This window comes from Mustela erminea, chromosome 13 (assembly GCF_009829155.1).
Source record: "Mustela erminea isolate mMusErm1 chromosome 13, mMusErm1.Pri, whole genome shotgun sequence".
NCBI lineage: Eukaryota > Metazoa > Chordata > Mammalia > Carnivora > Mustelidae > Mustela > Mustela erminea.
This window is the reverse complement of record NC_045626.1, coordinates 13893399-13912299: the sequence shown is the minus strand read 5'-3', so window position 1 is coordinate 13912299 and position 18901 is coordinate 13893399. Positions and strand designations below refer to the sequence as shown.

Here is an 18901-nt window from a genome sequence, read left to right as displayed (position 1 = left end):
CTGTCAAATAAATAAATAAAATCTTTAAAAAAAAAAAAAAAAAAAAACCTCTTTTTAAATTGTTGGCATTTCCAACCTTAAGGTATTTTTAGGATATGCATTTTCAATGAAGCTGAAAATGTTATAAGTATCTTATGTAACATATACATTGCTAAGTAAATCTAATGATTTCTCAGTGACTTTACAGTTTTAAAGATGCTTTATCTACATTTATAATTGACAATTCTTTAAATTTTTAGCTTCCTCTATTCATAAATCTCCCTGTTATGTATTAAGTATTGAACCTAAGGTGAATGCTTTTCATAATGTAAATCATTTCCTAATTTCATTTTTATATGAATTTTATAAATATCATTTCCTTTTTAGTAAGTTCTTTTTTGTCTTAGAATCAAAAAGCATGGAAATAATAACATGCTCTCTATTCCTTACAGGACTTAAGGACTTACGCAATAGTAAACCTGAAAGTATGTTAGCACTTAGTATCAGGAAAGTTCAAACTGGATTTAAAATAAGCCCCTGAATAACTAAGGCATGGGTAACTGTGTATAACCTCCTCCCCCATACTTCTGTTTTCTAGTAAGTGTATAGGTTACCGTGACATGCATCATTTATCTAAAATTGCAGTAGAAGGCAGAAACCACTTTTGATTGTTAATTTTGCCTACTTTAACCATTCCGAGTTTCCAACCTAGTGAAGACTGGTAAGGTAATTTTACTTTTTGCTTACCAAAACTTGAATTTAATTTTTTTCAAAAGCCTAATAAGTAAATTAGTCCAATAAATTAATTTGTATTACATTATTTAGATTTTATAAAATATTTTATTTACCCTTTGCAACTTCACTCGTGTCTTTTGGTATATATTTGATTCTTATAGTAATTTACAGATTTCTTTGGTATGTTATTTGAAGTTCCTTATAACTAAACTTTTCATACTAAGGGAAGAAAAATAAGAACTGCCATTTCTTGAAAATAATTGGTTCCTAGTGTTATCTAAGAGAAGGAAACTCTTCAGTTAACCATTTATCATTGATTTCAAAAGTCAGAATCTGGTTTCTTGAAAACATTACGAAAGTTTTCACATCTTAGGAGGTAAATGCTACAAACCAAATTTGGAGACCGTTTTGTTCTGTCATACTACTGAAGGCACGGTGTTGTAGTGTAATAATCCTCAAGAAAATCATGGAGAGGCAGCAGACTAGAAATGGATAAATCTCCTGATTTTCAAAAATGAGAAGCCAAAAGATAAGAAAAAATATGGACTACCATTCTAAATCTATATAAAGCCTCTTCAGGTTGGCCTTTTCGGACTACTCAGTCCAAAGTAACCCCTATAATTCATTCCCTAAGATCTCCCTGTTTTCTTTCTTTCATAATTATTCTTCTCAGTACTCATTTTCTTATTTTTTATTGTCTGTCTCTTTCACTAGACTCAGCCCCATGAGAGAGAATGTTGTCTATCCTTTTCAACCAATATGTCTCCGGTATTTGAAGAATGCCTGGTGTATGATAAGTACTCAACATTAACTGAATGGATTAATGAATTGTGAGCTTGATACCAATTCCATGCAAGTTTGCCAATTAGATTAAAAGGATGAGACCCCCAGAACAGGATGAATTTACTGAGCCTACATGCCAAACTAACCTACAGTCCTTTTCATAGAGCTATTATATGTTGTGGATCAGGAGGATTGAGTAGTCTTGTGCATATTTTGACCTCAGCAAAATATTTGACTTTGTTCCTCATAATGTCCTTATTTATATCCAAGGTAGAATATATGGAATAAATAAAAGTGCAAAAAAGAATTGTGCCATGTGTGTATGGTCTAAAAAGTTCTGCAGAGTTTATATTCGTATCTGGCTCTCTGCGCAGCACCTCTTCCCAACAAACCTCACCAAGTCTTCCAAGTGATCTGTCAGTGTAGAGAAGCCATCCCTTTTTAAAGATTGTAAAGTCATTCACCATTCAGCATACATCTGTGGAGGACCTGTTTTGTGCTAAGCATGAACGAGACTGACAAGACAGCTTAACAGCCGGACAAGGAAACAAACAGGTTGAGAAAGTAGGGCTGAGGAAGACATACGTTAGTTAGGGGGGATTATCTTTATGGTTTGCTTTGAAGACATCTGTGAGGTAACATTTTACCTGAAAACCAGGAAGAATAGGCTTTGAACATGTTTTCACATAAAGAAAAAAGAGCAGTATGTGCACAGGCAATGAGATGAGAAACAGTGTTGTATTCAAGGAATTGGGGGAAAAAATGACCAATATGGTTGAGACAACTATCAAAAGATGAAGTTGGAGATGGATATAGCCAGATCATAGAGAGCTTTGTACACTATGATTAAAAGTTAGAAAGCGGAGCCTTTGAATAGTTGAAAAGTAATTGAATAGTAGAATGGCTTAATCCAGTTTATATTGAATATACTTGTGCTTTGTAAGATGCTTTTGAAAAGGAGATGAGTAGAGGCTGAAGGCAGAAGCTATTGAAATGCAGTAGCCTAAGCAAGAGAGGATGGCAGCCTGAGCGAAAATGGAGGGAAAGCATCAGATCTCCAACATAGTTGGAAGCAGAACTGGCCTGACAGTTTGAATGTGACGAGGGAAGGAAAGGGGTAAACCCAACATGTTGCTGAGATTTCTGACCGCAGTAACAGAATAAAATAATGGGTGATGACAATAGTGAGGAAGTAAAGAACAAGTTTGGGGGGTTAATCTACATTTTTGTTCTAGATAGGTTAAATTAAAGATACCTGAGCACTACCTATGGAAATGATAAGGAAGAAGTTAGTTATCTAATGAACTATTGGGACTTCATCAAAATAAAAAGCTTTTGCACCGCAAAGGAAACACTCTACAAAACCAAAAGACAGCTGACAGAATGGGAGAAGATATTTGCAAACGACATATCAGATAAAGGGCTACTATCCAAAATCTATAAAGAACTTATCAAACTCAACACCCAAAGAACAAATAATCCAATCAAGAAATGGGCGGAGGACATGAACAGACATTTCTGCAAAGAAGACATCCAGATGGCCAACAGACACATGAAAAAGTGCTCCCCATCACTCGGCATCAGGAAAATACAAATCAAAACCACAATGAGATATCACCTCACACCAGTCAGAATGGCTAAAATTAACAATTCAGGAAATGACAGATGCTGGCGAGGATGCAGAGAAAGGGGAACCCTCCTACACTGTTGGTGGAAATGCAAGCTGGTACAACCACTCTGGAAAACAGCATGGAAGTTCCTCAAAAAGTTGAAAATAGAGCTACCCTGCGACCCAGCAATCGCACTACTGGGTTTTTACCCTAAAGATACAAATGTAGGGATCCAAAGGGGCATGTGCACCCAAATGTTTATAACAGCAATGTCTACAATAGCCAAACTATGGAAAGAACCTAGATGTCTATCAACAGATGAATGGATAAAGAAGATGTGGTGTGTGTATACACACACACACACACACACACACACACACACACACACACAGTGGAATACTATGCAGCCATCAAAAGAAATGAAATCTTGGCATTTGCAATGACGTGGATGGAAGTAGAGGGTATTATGCTGAACAAAATAAGTCAATCAGAGAAAGGCAATTATCATATGATCTCCCTGATAGGGAGAATTTGAGAGACAATGTGGGGGGCTTGAGGGTTAGGGAAGGAAAAAATGAAACAAGATGGGATCAGGAGGGAGACAAACCATAAGAGACTCTTAATCTCACAAAACAAACTGAAGGTTGCTGGGAGGAAGGGGGTAGGAAGAGGGTGGTTGGGTTATGAACATTGGGGAGGGTATGTACAGTGGTGAGTGCTGTGAAGTGTGTAAATCTGGCAATTCACAGACCTGTACCCCTGGGGCTAATAATACATTAAATGTTAATTAAAAAAAATTTTTTTTTAAGTTAAATGGATCTCAGGCTAGACTATGGAGTCACCAATATTTGGATAAAGCCATGGGGCTATATGAGATGGCCTGGGGAGAGAGGAACCGTGGAGAAGAGGATCCAAATCTGAACCCTGGGACACTCCCCATATTTCAAAATCCAACAGAGCAAGAACTACTACTAAAAGAATTGGAAGGAGTATACAGTGAGATAGGAGGGAAACCAAGAGAGTGGTTTCATGGAAGCAAAGAACCTTTTTTTTTTTTTTTAAGATTTTATTTATTTATTTGACAGAGATCACAAGTAGAGGCAAGAGAGGCAGGCAGAGAGAGAGGAGGAAGCAGGCTCCCTGCTGAGCAGAGAGCCCGATGCGAGGCTCGATCCCAGGACCCTGAGATCATGACCTGAGTGGAAGGCAGAGGCTTAACCCACTGAGACACCCAGGCGCCCCAGCAAAGAACCTTCTAAGGAGGGTCAGTTTCTACTCACAGGTAGAGATGAGGATGGATCTGAAACCCACTGGAAGATAACCTCAACCGTAGTTTCAGTGCATTGATGAGAATGCAAACCTGATTGGAGTGGGTGAAAGACTGTGACTAGAGATGACAGCTCTTTTAAGACATTTAAGGGAGCAGAGCTATGGCAGCTAGGAAATAACAGGAGGCCATTTTAGGGTATTTTTAGTCTTATTTTGTAATAGGAGAAATCAGATCGTGTTCACGAATGAGAATAAGCCAGTAAAATGAAAGATGATGATGATGCAGCAGCAGTAACAAGCAAAAATTGTGCAACCAAAGTCCTTGGGAAGGCGAGAGAGGTTGAGATTCAGAGAACAAATGGAGGGACTGGCCTTCATTATAATAGGGGTGAAGGCAGAGAAAAGATGCACGTGGAGGTGATTGGGTAGATTTAGTGGTGGGAAGATTAGGGGGTTTCCACTTAATTCCTTCTGTTTTCTCAGTGAAGTATGAAGCATGGAAATCAACTGGGCTGGCATATGGAAAGTGTTAAATGAGGAGAAAGAAGGTAGACATGGTTGTCTCTGTGAATGGCAGGATGAATTACTGAGGGAATTGCAGAATTGCTAAGCAATTTTGAAAGCCCATTTGAGAACAGTAATTGTGAATTTAAAGAGAGCCAGTTAACACAAGTGAATTCTTTTTCTCCAGCCAGGAGCAACTCAAGAGCAGGTGTGAAATATCAGAGAAGTATAAATAGGGCTGGGTTTTTCTAGACGCTTAAGAGGAGAAGAAAGGACAAGGACTTTAAAGCTACTTGTGAAGCAATGATTATAGCGATGGACCATAGAATCCAAACTGGAGAAGGGGAGAAAGGAAATACTGGAGTGAGGGGGGAAGTGAATAATCCGAGGGATGGGTCCCCATAAAATTTTAAAAATACGTTTTAGTGAAAATATTCAAGTAGGTGAACTGGGAAGATACTTCTTTGGGGAGTAAAAATAAAAAGCAAATAAGATATCTGTCCTACCTCCAGGCTGTAAGGTACAGAAGATTTTGAGAACAAAAATGAAACGCCTCCACTCAAGCTTAGCAGGAAGGTGGTGTCTCAGGGCGAGCCAGGATTCAATTACACTTGACCCTTGAACAACATGTGCTTGAACTGCACAAGTCCACTTATACATGGAATTCTTTTACAGTCTAGAGCTGTAAATGTATTTTTTCTTCCTTATGATTTTCTTAATAACATTGTTTTTTTCTCTAGCTTACTATATTGTAAGAATATGGAATATTATACATGCAACATACAAAATGTTTGTCAGTCAACTGTTTATGTTATTGGTAAGGCTTTAGTGGGCTCAATAGTGGGCTGTTAGTAGTTACGTTTACGGGAAGTCAAAAGTTATATGCAGATTTTTGACTGTGTGGGGTCTGTTCATGAGACATACTGGTCTGTAGTTTTCTTGTAATGTGTATGTCTAGTTTTAGTATTAGGGTAATGCTGGTCTCAAAGAATGAGTTAAGTATTCTCTCAGTTTCTATCTTCTGAAAGACCGCAGAAAATTGGTATAATATCTTCCTTAAATTTTGATAAGAATTTATCAGTGAACACATCTGGACCTACTGCTTTCTATTTTGAAAAGTTCTTAATATTTTGATTCAATTTCTTTAATAAATATAGGCCTATTCTGATTCTGAGTTTTGGCAGATTGTATCAAGGAATTGATTAGTCTCTTCTTTTTTATTTAAGTAATCTCTACACCCAACATGGGGCTTGAACTCACCACCCCAAGATCAAGAGTCACATGCTCTACCAACTGAGCCAGCCAGGCACCCTGGAATTGGTCCATTTCATCTAAATTGTCAAATGTGTGTGCATAGAGTTGTTCACGGTATTCCTTTATTATTATCCTTTTAATGTCCATGGGCTCTGTAGTGATGTCCACATCCTCTTTCATTTCTGATAGTAGTAATTTGTGTCTTCTCTCTCTCTGTTTTTCTTAGTTAGCCTGGCTAGTGGCCTCCTGGTTTTATTGATCTTTTCAAAGAACCAGCTTTTGATTATGTTTATTTTTTCTGTTGATTTCCTGTTTTCAATTTCATTGTTTTTGGTTTGTTTGTGGTTCTAACTCTTATTGTTTCTTTCTTCCTTTTACTTTGGATTTAATTTGTTCTTTTTGTAGTTTTTTTTAAATATTTTATTTATTTATTTGACAGAGGGAGAGAGATCACAAGTAGCCACAGAGGCAGGCGTGGGGGGTGAGGAAGCAGGCTCCCCACTGAGCAGAGAGCCTGATGCGGGTTAAGCCTCTGCCTTTGGTTCAGGTCATGATCCCAGAACCCTGAGATCATGACCTGAACTGAAGGCAGAGGCTTAACCCACTGAGCCACCCAGGTGCCCTCTTTTAGTAGTTTCTTTTTTTTTTAATTTTATTTATTTATCAGAGGGGGGGGGGAGCGAACACAGGCAGACAGAATGGCAGGCAGAGGCAGAGGGAGAAGCAGGCTCCCCACTGAGCAAGGAGCCCGATGCGGGACTCGATCCCAGTACGCTGGGACCATGACCTGAGCCCAAGGCAGCTGCTTAACCAACTGAGCCACCCGGGCATCCCAGTCCCTCTTTCTGTAGTTTCTTAAGGTAGAAGCTTAGGTGACTGATTTTAGATCTTCCTTTTCTGATCTGTGTATTCAATGCTTTAAGTTTCCCACTAAGTACTGTTTTGCTGCTACCACAAATTTTAATAAGCTGTGTTTTCATTTTCATTTAGTTTAAAATATTTTGTACTTTCTCTTGAGATTTCTTCTTTGACCCCATGCATTATGTAGAATTTTTCTTAGTCTTCACATATTTTGGGATATTCCATTTATCTTTCTGTTACTGATTTCTAGTTTAATTCCATTGTGATCTGAGAGCTGACATTTTCTGATTTCCATTCTTTTGAATTTGTTAAAATGTGTTTTATGGCCCAGAATATGGTCTGTCTTGGTGAATGTTCCATGTGAGCTTGTGAAGAATGTGTTTTCTGCTGTCCCTGGATGAAGTAGTTTACAGATGTCAATTATATCCAGTTGATAGATGATATTATTGAGTTCAACTATGTCCATTCTGATTTTATGTCCATTTTTGAGACAGTTGAGGTCTCCAACTGTAATATAACTGTAATAATAGATTCATCTATATCTTTTTTTTTTTTAACACATAATGTATTATTAGCCCCAGGGGTACAGGTCTGTGAATCACCAGGTTTACACACTTCACAGCACTCACCATAGCACATACTCTCCCCAGTGTCCATAACCCCACCACCATCTCTTTACCTTCCTCCCCCCGGCAACCCTCAGTTTGTTTTGTGAGATTAAGAGTCTCTTAGGGTTTGTCTCCCTCCTGATCCCATCTTGTTTCATTTATTTTTTTCCTACCCCCCAAACTCCCACGTTGCTTCTCGACTTCCTCATATCAGGGAGATCATATGATAGTGGTCTTTCTCTAATTGACTTATTTCGGATTCATCTATTTCTCCTTGCAGTTCTATCAGTTTTTGCCTCACATGTTTTGACACTCAGTTGTTAGGCACATACCATCTTAGGATTGTTAGGTCTTCTTAAAGAATTTACCCCTTTATTATTACATAATGCCCCTCTTTATCCCTGATAACTCTTTTGTCTGAAGTCTGCTCTGTCTGAAATTAATACAGCTACTCTTGCTTTTTTTAATTGGTGTTAGCGTGGTATATCTTTCTCCATCTATTTACTTTTAATCTTTATGTGTTTTTAAAGTAGGTTTCTGGTAGATAACAAATAGTTTGGTCTTGTTTTTTGATCTACTCTGAGACTCTCTTTTGACTGGTGCATTTAGATCATTGAGGTTCAAAGCATTGATATAGTTGGATTAATATTTACCATATTTATTACTGTTTTCTATTTGTTCATTTTGCTCTTTGTCCATATTTTTGTCTTGTTTTCTTCTTTTTGTGGTTTTAAATTATAATTTTAAACGATTCCATTTTCTTTCCTTTCTTAGCATATCAATTTTCCTTTTTTTTAAATCAGAGTTTCCAATATATATTTAAAGCTAATCCAAGTCCAATCTCACAGAACACTAGAATGCTTCAAAGGTAGTGCAAATAACTTATAATAACAAAAAAATCCTAATTCCTTTCATTCCTTGTATTATACTGTCATTCATTTCACTTACATATATGCATATATTAGCATGTATATAATATATACGTAAGCATACATAAATCAAACAAAGCATACATAAGCATACATAAATCATAAATAAATCATATATTTTGAAAAAACTGTTATTGGGGCACCTGGGTGGCTTAGTGGGTTAAAGCTTCTGCCTTTGGCTCAGGTCATGATCCCAGGGTCCTGAGATAGAGCCCCGGGGAGCCTGCTTCCCTTCCTCTCTCTCTGCCTGCCTCTCTGCCTATCAAATAAATAAATAAAATCTTTAAAAAAAAAAAAAAAGAAAAGAAAAAACTGTTATCTTTTAGAGTAAGGAAAGAAAACGTTTTTATTTTACCTTCACTTATTCTTTCTTTAATGGTTTTCCTTTCTTCATATAAATCTGAGTTTCTGACCAATACTATTTGCCATCTCTCTGTTAACATTTCTTGTAAGGCAAGCCTGGTAGCAACAAATACATTCAATTTTTGTTTACCTGAGAAAGTCTTTATTTCTCCTTCACTTTTGAAGGGTAATTTCACAGGTTACAGAGTTCTAAGTTAGTTATTTCTTTCAACACTTTTCGTCTCTGCACTCTTCTCTTACTTGCATGGTTTCTGAGGAGAAGTTGGAAGTAGTTCTTATCTCTGTAGGTAAGACATTTTTCCCCCTCTGTCTTTCAGGACTTTATCTTTGACTTTCTGTAGTTTGAAAATAATATGCTTATGTGTATTTTTTCTAGCATTTATGCTGATTGGCATTCTCTGAGATTCTTAGACCTGTGGTTTGGTGTCTGATATTAATTTGGGGGAATCCTCAGTCATTATTGTTTCAAAGATTTCTTCCGTTTTCTTTCTCCCTTTCTTCTCCTTCTGGTATGTCCATTATGCATAAGTTTTTAGTTGTCCCGGAGTTTTGGATATTGTGTTCTGGGCTATGGGCCCTCCACCCTGCCCAGTGTTTTCGGTTTGCTTTTCATTTCTGGAAGTTTCTGTTGAGATATCGTCAAGTTCAGAGATTCTTTGCTCAGACATATCCAATCTATTAATAAGCCCATTAAAGGCATTCTCCCTTTCTGTGCAGTGTATTTCATCTCCAGTGTTCCTTTTTGGTTCTTTCTTGGGATTTTCATCTCTCTGCTTACAGCCCTCGTCTGTCCTTGCATGCTATGTGCTTTATCCATTAGAGTCCTTAGCACATCCGTCATAGTTGATTTTCAGCTCCCCGTCTGTAATGCCCATTTCCCTGCCATGCCTGGTTCTGCTGCTTGTTCTGTCTCTTCAAATTGTATGTTTTGCCATTTGGTATGCCTTGCAATTTTTCCCTGATAGCCAGATACTCTGTGCTGGGTAAATGGAACTACTGTAAATAGAACTTTAATAATGTGGCAGTAAGGTGTGCGGGAGGCAGCCAGTATTCCATGCCTCTACGATTAAGGCCTCAGCCTTTTGCGAGCTTGTGCCCCTGGACTGTGAACTTAACAAGCATTTCTCAGTTTTTCTTCCCCCCCTTAGTGAGGCAGGTGGGTGAGAGTAGGTTGGAATTTGATAACCCCCTTCACCAGGTTAGTTTGGCTCTGATAAGACCCATCAGGTTAGGCTCTGGTTAACTAGTTTCCCCTGAAGGCAGGCCTTGTTCAGAAAAACCAGTTCAGAGTGGTACCTTTTCCTCTCCCTCTGCCAGAAGCACAGGAGATTTCTAGGATATTTACTGTGAGAACCTGGTTGAGCTCCTGAAGGTAAAACTTACAAAAGTAGGGGGAGCCCTCTACAATTGGGTCCTCCTAGAGTTCTTCGCTCAGACCTGCCCCCTCTGAGGCTCTAGCAATTCATCAATTGCCGTTGGGGTTTTCCTGCCCAGCACTGGTTCCCAGGGCGATTTCTGCTCATGAGTTTCTGAGCTGGTAACTTGGGATTCTCTGTATTTGCCTGTCAGTTTCTAACTTGGGGGGCAGCAGTATGCCCTGTGACCTCACTTCACTTATGGATTTTGAGAAGATGTGTGGATTTTTCAGTGTGTCTGGCCTTTCACTTGTGGTTAGGACAGAGTGGCAACTCCCTGTGTGCAGAACCGGAAATGGGAAGCAGCACAGATTTTTTTTCTTAAATGCAAAATACAGGAAAGAGGGTAAAAGTCATATGAAGGAGAAAAGAAAGAATGGGTAGAAATATTATTTGAAAAGCAAAATGGCCAAGAATCCTCTCAAACTGACGAGCCATCACGAAGGTCAACGAACCACAAACCAGGATAGATTCCAAGAAAACTAAGTCTACATATGTCACAGTAAACCTGCTGAAAACCAAATACAAAGAGAAAATCTGAAAAGCAGCAATTATAAGACTGATAGTTTGCTTACCAATAGAAACAAAAGAACGATGTCTTTAAAAAGCTGAAAGAAGGGGCACCTGGTTGGCCCAGTGGGTGGCACATGCGACTCTTGATCTCTGGGTCGTGATCACATTGGGTGTGAAGCCTACTTAAAATAAAAATAAATAAATAAATAAAATGCTGAAAGAAAATAACTCCTACCCTAGAATTCTATATTCTGCAAAAATATCTTTTACAATGAAGGTTGAACTAAGATATTTTTATTTATTTTTTTAAATATTTTATTTATTTATTTGTCAGAGAGAAGGAGAGCGAGAGAGAGCACACAAGCAGGCAGAGAGGCAGGCAGAGGCGGAGAGAGAAGCAGGCTCCCTGCCGAGCAAGGAGCCCATGCGGGACTGGATCCCAGGACTCTGGGATCATGACCTGAGCCGAAGCCAGCGGCTTAACCCACTGAGCCATACAGGCGTCCCAAACTAAGATATTTTTAGACAACACTTGCACACACACACACACCGCAAAAAACACAATTTTTTATCAGCAGACCCACACCGAATGAAAAACCATAAGAAATAATTCAAGCAAAAGGAAAGTGACCCTACATACCAATAAAATTAAAAAGTTAAGATGGAAGGACATATTCCTGTTTCCAACACAAAGGGGCACCTGGCCGGCTCAGTCAGTAGAACATGTGACTCTTGATCTTAAGGTTGTGGGTTCAAGCTACATTTAAAAAAACAAAAGCTTTAAAAACCCAACACAAGAAGAAACAAATCTCAGTAGCTCTAGATCTATTAAAGAAACTAACCTTGTGACTTCAAGCTATGCCACGAAGAAACCCCAGTGCCCATGTGGCTTCTTCAGTGAGTTCTACCAAATAGTTAAGAAGAAAATAAAGGCATTCTTACACATCCTTTCAGAGTTTTTCCATGTATTTCACAGTCTTGCCCAGCAACATCCCGACACCATAAATTGACCCAATTCAAAAAGGATAATGACGGGCCAATCTCTTCGATATGAAAACTCTTAAACTAAATATCAGCAACCTAATTCCACCAACATGAGAAATAACCCAAATACCCTTCACCAGTAAAATGACAACTGAAAAGGGGTATATTTTATTTATTTATTTGACAGAGAGAGATCACAAGTAGACAGGCAGGCAGAGAGAGAGAGGGAAGCAGGCTCTCTGACGAACCATACATGGTTTCATACAACGGAAACCATGCCGTCATGAGCTCGATGACTCCCACAAACACGAGCAAAAACTATGCACAAGGGGTACCTGGTGGCTCAGTGGGTTAAAGCCTCTGCCTTTGACTTAGGTCATGATCCCAGCGTCCTGGGATCAAGCCCCATATCGGGCTTTTTGCTCAGCAGGGAGCCTGCTTCCTCCTCTCTCTCTCTGCCTGCCTCTCTGCCTACTTGTGATCTGTCTCTCTGTCAAATAAATAAATAAGATCTTTTTAAAAAAATTATGCACAAGATAATACTATGTTGCAGACTCCATTTATATAAAGCCCTAAAGCAGACAAAATGAATCACTGGTATTCTAATTAAATCTATCAAGAAAGATGAGGGGGTAATGATTAAAGGGGCTTTGGTGGTTCTGTTCTACTTCATGATTTGGGTGCTGGCTCCGCGTACATCTTCATTTCATGAAAATTGGCCATGCTGTACATTTGATGTATGATCTACTTCAATAAAAGTATTGCTGAAAAGAAACCATTCTGTCTCCATCTAGACTGAAGCATGAGTGGTCTATTATGGCCAGTCTGAACCTGACCAGTCTGAAAGCAGAAGTGGCCAACGGCATATAGGAGAATACCTGTCTTTGTGTTCATATGTAAGGGACATACAGCTGCTTTGTCCCTCGAATCACTAAAGTAGGGTTAAGAAGAAGGGAAGTATCTGTTTCACTTGAAACCATTTTATCTATAGCAAAATATCCAAACAGTAGTGATAACTACTAGTTTTACAGTTCAGTTCAGAAATGCGTTTATTTTGAATACCAAATCCATAGAACTAAAAAAAAAAAAAAAAAATTCTTGTCTACCAAAGCAAGCAAGATAGGTTTCCATGTATTCAGATCAAAATTTCTCATAAATTCTCGTGTTCTGTTCGGGTATCGTTACGGATAGTATTGTGCCTTAATTTATCTCTGAATCAACACTCATTTATCAATGCCTTACTTTTGTTTAAAAAGTGTTTTATGGGCAAGATGAGAAGAAGAACAGAGCATAACAGGGTAGGTAAGGAAAACGTTTGTGTTTATTAGTAAGTTTTCACTGCAAGAAAGACTTGTAAAGCCCTACACTTATTTAATAACTTCGCTTTTTTATATAAGTATTTTTTAAGATTTTATTTATTTATTTGACAGAGAGAGATCACAAGTAGACAGGCAGGCAGAGAGAGAGAGGGAAGCAGGCTCTCTGCTGAGCAGAGAGCCCGATGTGAGACTCGATCCCAGGACCCTGAGATCATGACCTGAGCCGAAGGCAGCGGCTTAACCCACTGAGCTACCCAGGGGCCCCAATAACTTCACTTTTTAAATGTATTCTCCTTAGCTCCTTACCACAGTAACAGTAACTATTTGATGTTACCATGTCAAAAAATAAGGATTTCATTAGGAAGATCATGTCTTTTTGCTGCTGCTTAAATGAAGATTAAAATGTTACATTAAGATTAAAATATTACATTAAGCTGTAATATAAGACTTAAAAGCTATCCACTAGAAACAAAAATGATAGCTACATTTTTACGTTACCTTTGTGATTCTGAAAACTGAAGAGTTCTTGCAGAAGTGGGAAGTGGTGGGGATTTCCAGGGTGAGATGCACACTATCCATAAAGAAGAGTTTTCATATAAACCTATGATTCCTGTATTTGCGTAATGTACTTTGTTTTTCCTTAGTACAAGTAAGTACAATTCATTGTCAGCTGATTACTTTTTAAAATCAGAAACATTTAACTTTACTATATAGTAAAATATCTTTTGCCTAAAATGTATTTTTATTTATTACATATAACCAAAATTTAATTGTACATGTGCTGGTAAATGTGGGGTTTCTTAAATCATAAGTAACATTTAAACTAGTTTCTGTGAACGATGAACAACCTGACTGTAATATGTACGTCCTTCACTTAAGAGAAAAAAACTATTTGAAATAACTTTCATGTTCCTAATAATAATGTTCTTTTTATAGGAAAGAGGACATCCTCACGTCCGTTTTAGTGGATTTTGTTAACAAATGGTATTCTACATTAATATTTATAAAATATTTGAATTATGTGAGTGATAGTTCTGTGAATATAGAAATAGAGTCTCCAAAGAGTAATTTTGTTTTGTTAAAATTAAGCTCTTTTTTTTTTTTTTTTTTTTGCTAGTAGGTTTAATGTGTTAACATGGGCATTCTATTGTTCAAAGTGCTTCCAAAACCAGCACACTCACCTCTGGGGCTTTCCAAGCAGAAGTTTAAGTCCTTTCATCTTTTTTGAGAAAAGAAGGGGGTAATGTTGGAAATGTGCCAGGAATAAGCCTTGGTATTTCTCATGAAGTGCCACAGTGAAAGTACCCTCTCCACGAGTCAGTTCCTTGTAGCAAAATCCTAATCTCCTCTGGCTTTCACACCATTATCTTTTTCTAGAAAGCCTTTCTCCATATTCCAGACAACAGTAGTCCAGATAACTAAATAAAGTTGTTATTTTCTCCTTTCTCTTCATCAGCATACCTGATACTAAAAATTGGTGCCTCATAAGTCAGAATAACACTCGAGAGCCAGATAACCAGGGTTTGAATCCCAGTTCTGCCACATTGGCAAGTAACCCTAAAGCAAGTTGTTAACCACTCTGTGCCTCAGTTTCCTCATCTGTAAAATGGGACTAATAATAATGATATTCCTTACAAGGCTGTGGCAAGGATTAAATAAACTTGCATGCTTAAGTATGCTATTGGTGTTTGCTATTATTATTGTCTTTCTAGAAACTTCCTTTACATCTATGGATAAAATCATTTTTATAATTGTTTACAAACATGGGATATTACTCTGTAACTTGCTTCTTTTACTTAGTATATGATAGACATCTTTCCGAAACCAGCTGCCTTATACTCTAAACTACAAGGCACTAGAATTTTTTCTACCATTTCTCCAAGAACACTCACATTTTCCTCTTTTTTTTTTTTTTTTGGTTTTACAAAAATGCTAAGGTAAATAGGCATCCTTGTATATCTCTCTTTATGTCTTGATATATTAGAGTCCTAGACATGGAATTGCTTTTTTAGAGGATATTTGCACTTCTAATTTTTTTTATTTTTTTAAATTTTTTTTTAGAGAGACAGATCACAAGTAGGCAGAGAGTCAGGTGGGGGTGTGTGCAGGAAGCAGGCTCCCCACTGAGCAGAGAGCCTGATGGGGGCTGGATCCCAGGACCCTGAGATCATGACCCGAGCCAAAGGCAGAGGCTTAACCCGCTGAGCCACCCAGGAGCCCCTGAACTTCTAAGTTTTTAAAGGCAACACTGTCAGAGCATTTTCCAAAAGCCCCGAAGTAGCTGGGCAGGCTGCACAGTCGGGAGTTACAATGCAAAACAAGGGGTCTGACTACAGTAGCACAAAGCTGGGAAGGGGAAATGGAAGTGTGCTGCTCTACAGTCCTTACACTATACGTCAGGGGACAGAATTGTATCTGAAGGTGGACTGTGACAAGTTACAGATGCATGTTGTAAATCCAGAGCTAAAAAAAAATAAGCAGGTATATAAAGTAAGCTAACAGTGGAGACAAAATGGAATCCTAAGAGCCCAAAAGAAGATGAGGACATTGGAACAAAGACGGAACAAACAGAAAACAAATAGCAAGATAGTAGACTCGAATTTCACCATCTATATAGTCACATTAAATGTGAATGATCTGAAAACTCAAAAGATAGAGCCTGTCAAAATGGATAACATGAAAAAGCAAGACCCAATTATATGCTGTCACTTTACATAGATATAAATTGAAATAGAGGGTCCAGGGCCCAGGGACATGATGGAGCTAGAGGGTCTGCACTTTCGAGACTCGGCCCATGACTTTCTTTACCTGGTGCCTCTACTCACCTGGGCTTTGCCTACCTGACACACCCCTGAAACCCACTGAGGACAGGGCAGATGCTTCACCTTTCTGAACCTTCCAATAGCCATCTCCATCCTCGTCCTCATCCCACTGGCCCTTCTGTGGCCCCAGGATATCCCCTCCCCTTCCTAGTTCTGGCTCCTTCAGAGGAGTTTGCTTTGAACCTTTGAACTCCCCAAGCAGCATCTTACACCTTCAGGCCAAGACAACCATGTGGGGCCAGAGTCCCAGGGTCTCAGAGGTAGGGCTGCAGAGGCTTGCGTGAGGTCCAGTGTCCACCCTCTGGCCACTTGGCTGAGAGCATGGTAGGGAGGGAGGGTGATATATTGGGGCCCTCCAGGCTGGCCTGCGTCTCACCGTTTCTCCTCTGGAATCCCTGGTAGTCTGTCAGTGAGAGGTCCTTGTCACCCTCCCCTTGCCTTCTCCCGCCCTACAGAGCCCTACAAGTATCAGGCATCTCTATCTGTGGTGGCCTGGCTGGTGTGCAGATGGGCAATGACTGCTGGGAACTCCATTGCCTGGAACAGGTGTCCAACCTGATGGCCAGATGCCAAGTGACACCACTGGGGGAGGAGATGACTCTTTCACTGAGACAGTTGTTGGTAGGGCAGTGTTTGTAGACCCGAAGCCCACCATCATTGATGAAGTTTGTACCAGAACCTACCACGATCTCTTCCACCCTGAGTAGCTCATCCCAGGCAAGAAAGATGCTACCAATAACTATGGCCCTAGGCACTACACAATTGGCAAGGAGATCATTGACTTCACCTTGGACCAAATTCAAACCAGGACACAGATTTTCAGGGCTGCTTGTTTTCCCACAGCTTTCGTAGTGGTACTGGTTCTAGGTCCAATTCCCTGTTGATGGAACCTGTCAGTTATGGAGAGAAGTCCAAGCTGGAGTTCTCCATTTACCCGCCCCCGGGCTTTTACAGCTGTAGTTGAGCCCCACAACTCCATCCTCACTCCCCACCCCACCCTGGAGCGCTCTGACTGTGCCTTCATGGGCACAATCGAGCCCATCTACGACATCTATCTTAGAAACCTCAATACTGAATGCCCAACCTGCACTAATAAGTAAGCTGATCAGTCAGATTGTGTCCTCCACCACTGCTTCTCTCAGATTTGTTGAATTGACCATCCTGGTGCCTTTATTGCCACATTTACTTCTCTCCGGCTACATGTGTCCCAGTTATGTCTGCTGAGAAAGCCTACCAAGAATAGCTAACTGTAGCAGAAACCACAGGTGCATGCTCTGAGCCAGCCAACCAGATGGGGAAATGTGCCCCCTGCTGTGGTAAACACATGACTTGCTGCCTGTTGTGTCATGGCGACAAGATTCCCAAAGATGTCAATGTTGCCACTGCCACCATCAAGACCAAGTGTACCATCCAGTTTGTGGACTAGCGTCCTACTGGCTTCCAAGTTCCCATTAATTACCAGCCTCCCACTCTAGTACCTGGTGGAGTACAGTACAACACCACAGCCATTGCTGAGGACTGGGCTTGCCTGGACCACAAGGTTGATCTGATGTATGGCAATCTCGCCTTTGTTCACTGGTATGTGGATGAGGGCATGGCAGAAGAAATTTTTCTGAGGTCCATGAGGACATGGCTGCCCTTGAGAAGGATTATGAGGAGGATGGAGTGGGTAGTACTCAGGGAGAGGACGAAGGTGAAGATTACTAACCTGTCTGCTGAAATTTTGCACTCTCTTGTCTTGGGACTGTCCTATTTCCATTGTTCCGTGAAGCTGTCCATTGTGGCCTTAACTTGTCAACAAAAGTGATTTTTTTTTATTATTATCAAGAGGCTATTAAATCACTTATTGATTATGCACATTGAATGATACATAAGCTTTAATCCCATCTATAACTTTATCTGATACCATAATTCAATTTAGATATATTGTATAGCATGTGCCAACAATCATACTAGCCAAATAACCAAATAAACTCCATGACTTTCCTTAGGTGACCCTTTTAATGGTGAACTCCATGTCACAACACATTAAATTTCAGTTCAACAACACCAAAGTTTGTGGAGACAATGGCTTCTGTGCCCAAGCAGTTTGCAAGTAAATTTCAAATGGAACCTGGCATCTCCCTGAAGGAATTCTAGCTTCACCCTATTTGGGGTAGTTTACCAAGATGACTTCAAGTAGACTAATTTTACACAGCACATTTTTTTAAAAAAACACGTTTATTCAATGTCATGATTAGACAATTACATTTAGCAATCAACAGCATGGGTGAAAAAACAAACAAACAAACAAAAACCTAAAGACCTTTTTTGGAATGCTTTACATTTTCCACAGGATAGAAACTAAAATAACCTGTTAGACAATTAACAAATACGGTCCTCAAGCTTTTTGCCCATACACGTGAGTATTTTCTGAAACATGTCTTCTTTGTAGCAACTCGGCCCCACTACCACTGTGCTTGGCTGAGTTCACGGATCTGGTGCAAGTGGTTTCCACGTCGCTTCTCTGGCTCTCCTCTCCTGCTCAGTTTTGCTTCCTCGCAGGAATGAAAACTGTCTGCCACTGCCATTAGCTACCACTGCTGCGGGAACCACCACAGCCACCTTGGTTTCGTGGTTTGGCAAAGGATCAGCTTCCACCACCATAGATGCCAGAGGCACATTCTGCCTCCACAATTTCCTCCTTTCAAGGGCCCCAAATGTGAAGATTGATTGTTGTCATTGCTAAACTCATTCTAACTTCCGCCACTTCCAAAACTGCTTCCAACACTAACAAATCCATCATAGCCATTCCCGCGCCACCATACCTGCCACCACCACACTGCCACCAAAGCCACCATGCCCACTGAAGTTCCCTCCATGGCCAAAGTGGTCTTTTCCACCAAAACCACCTCCACGGCCACCACCAAAGTCTCCAGAACCACGTCCACCTCTTAGGCCGGATGAAGCACGA

The 18901-nt window shown here is 39.7% G+C and overlaps 1 protein-coding gene and 1 pseudogene across 1 annotated transcript in view; both read left to right on the top strand.

Annotated features, from left to right (window-relative positions):
• The window catches only part of RELCH (RAB11 binding and LisH domain, coiled-coil and HEAT repeat containing), a 109075-nt gene extending 106224 nt beyond the window's left edge, over nt 1-2851 (top strand). The window contains exon 29 of the mRNA XM_032311606.1: nt 1429-2851. Coding sequence (XP_032167497.1) covers nt 1429-1525 — 97 coding nt within the window. The 3' untranslated portion in view covers nt 1526-2851. The remainder of the gene's footprint in view (nt 1-1428) is intronic.
• Nucleotides 2852-16355: 13504 nt separating this feature from the next.
• LOC116572263 lies at nt 16356-18283 on the top strand (annotated as a pseudogene).
• Nucleotides 18284-18901: the final 618 nt, after the last annotated feature.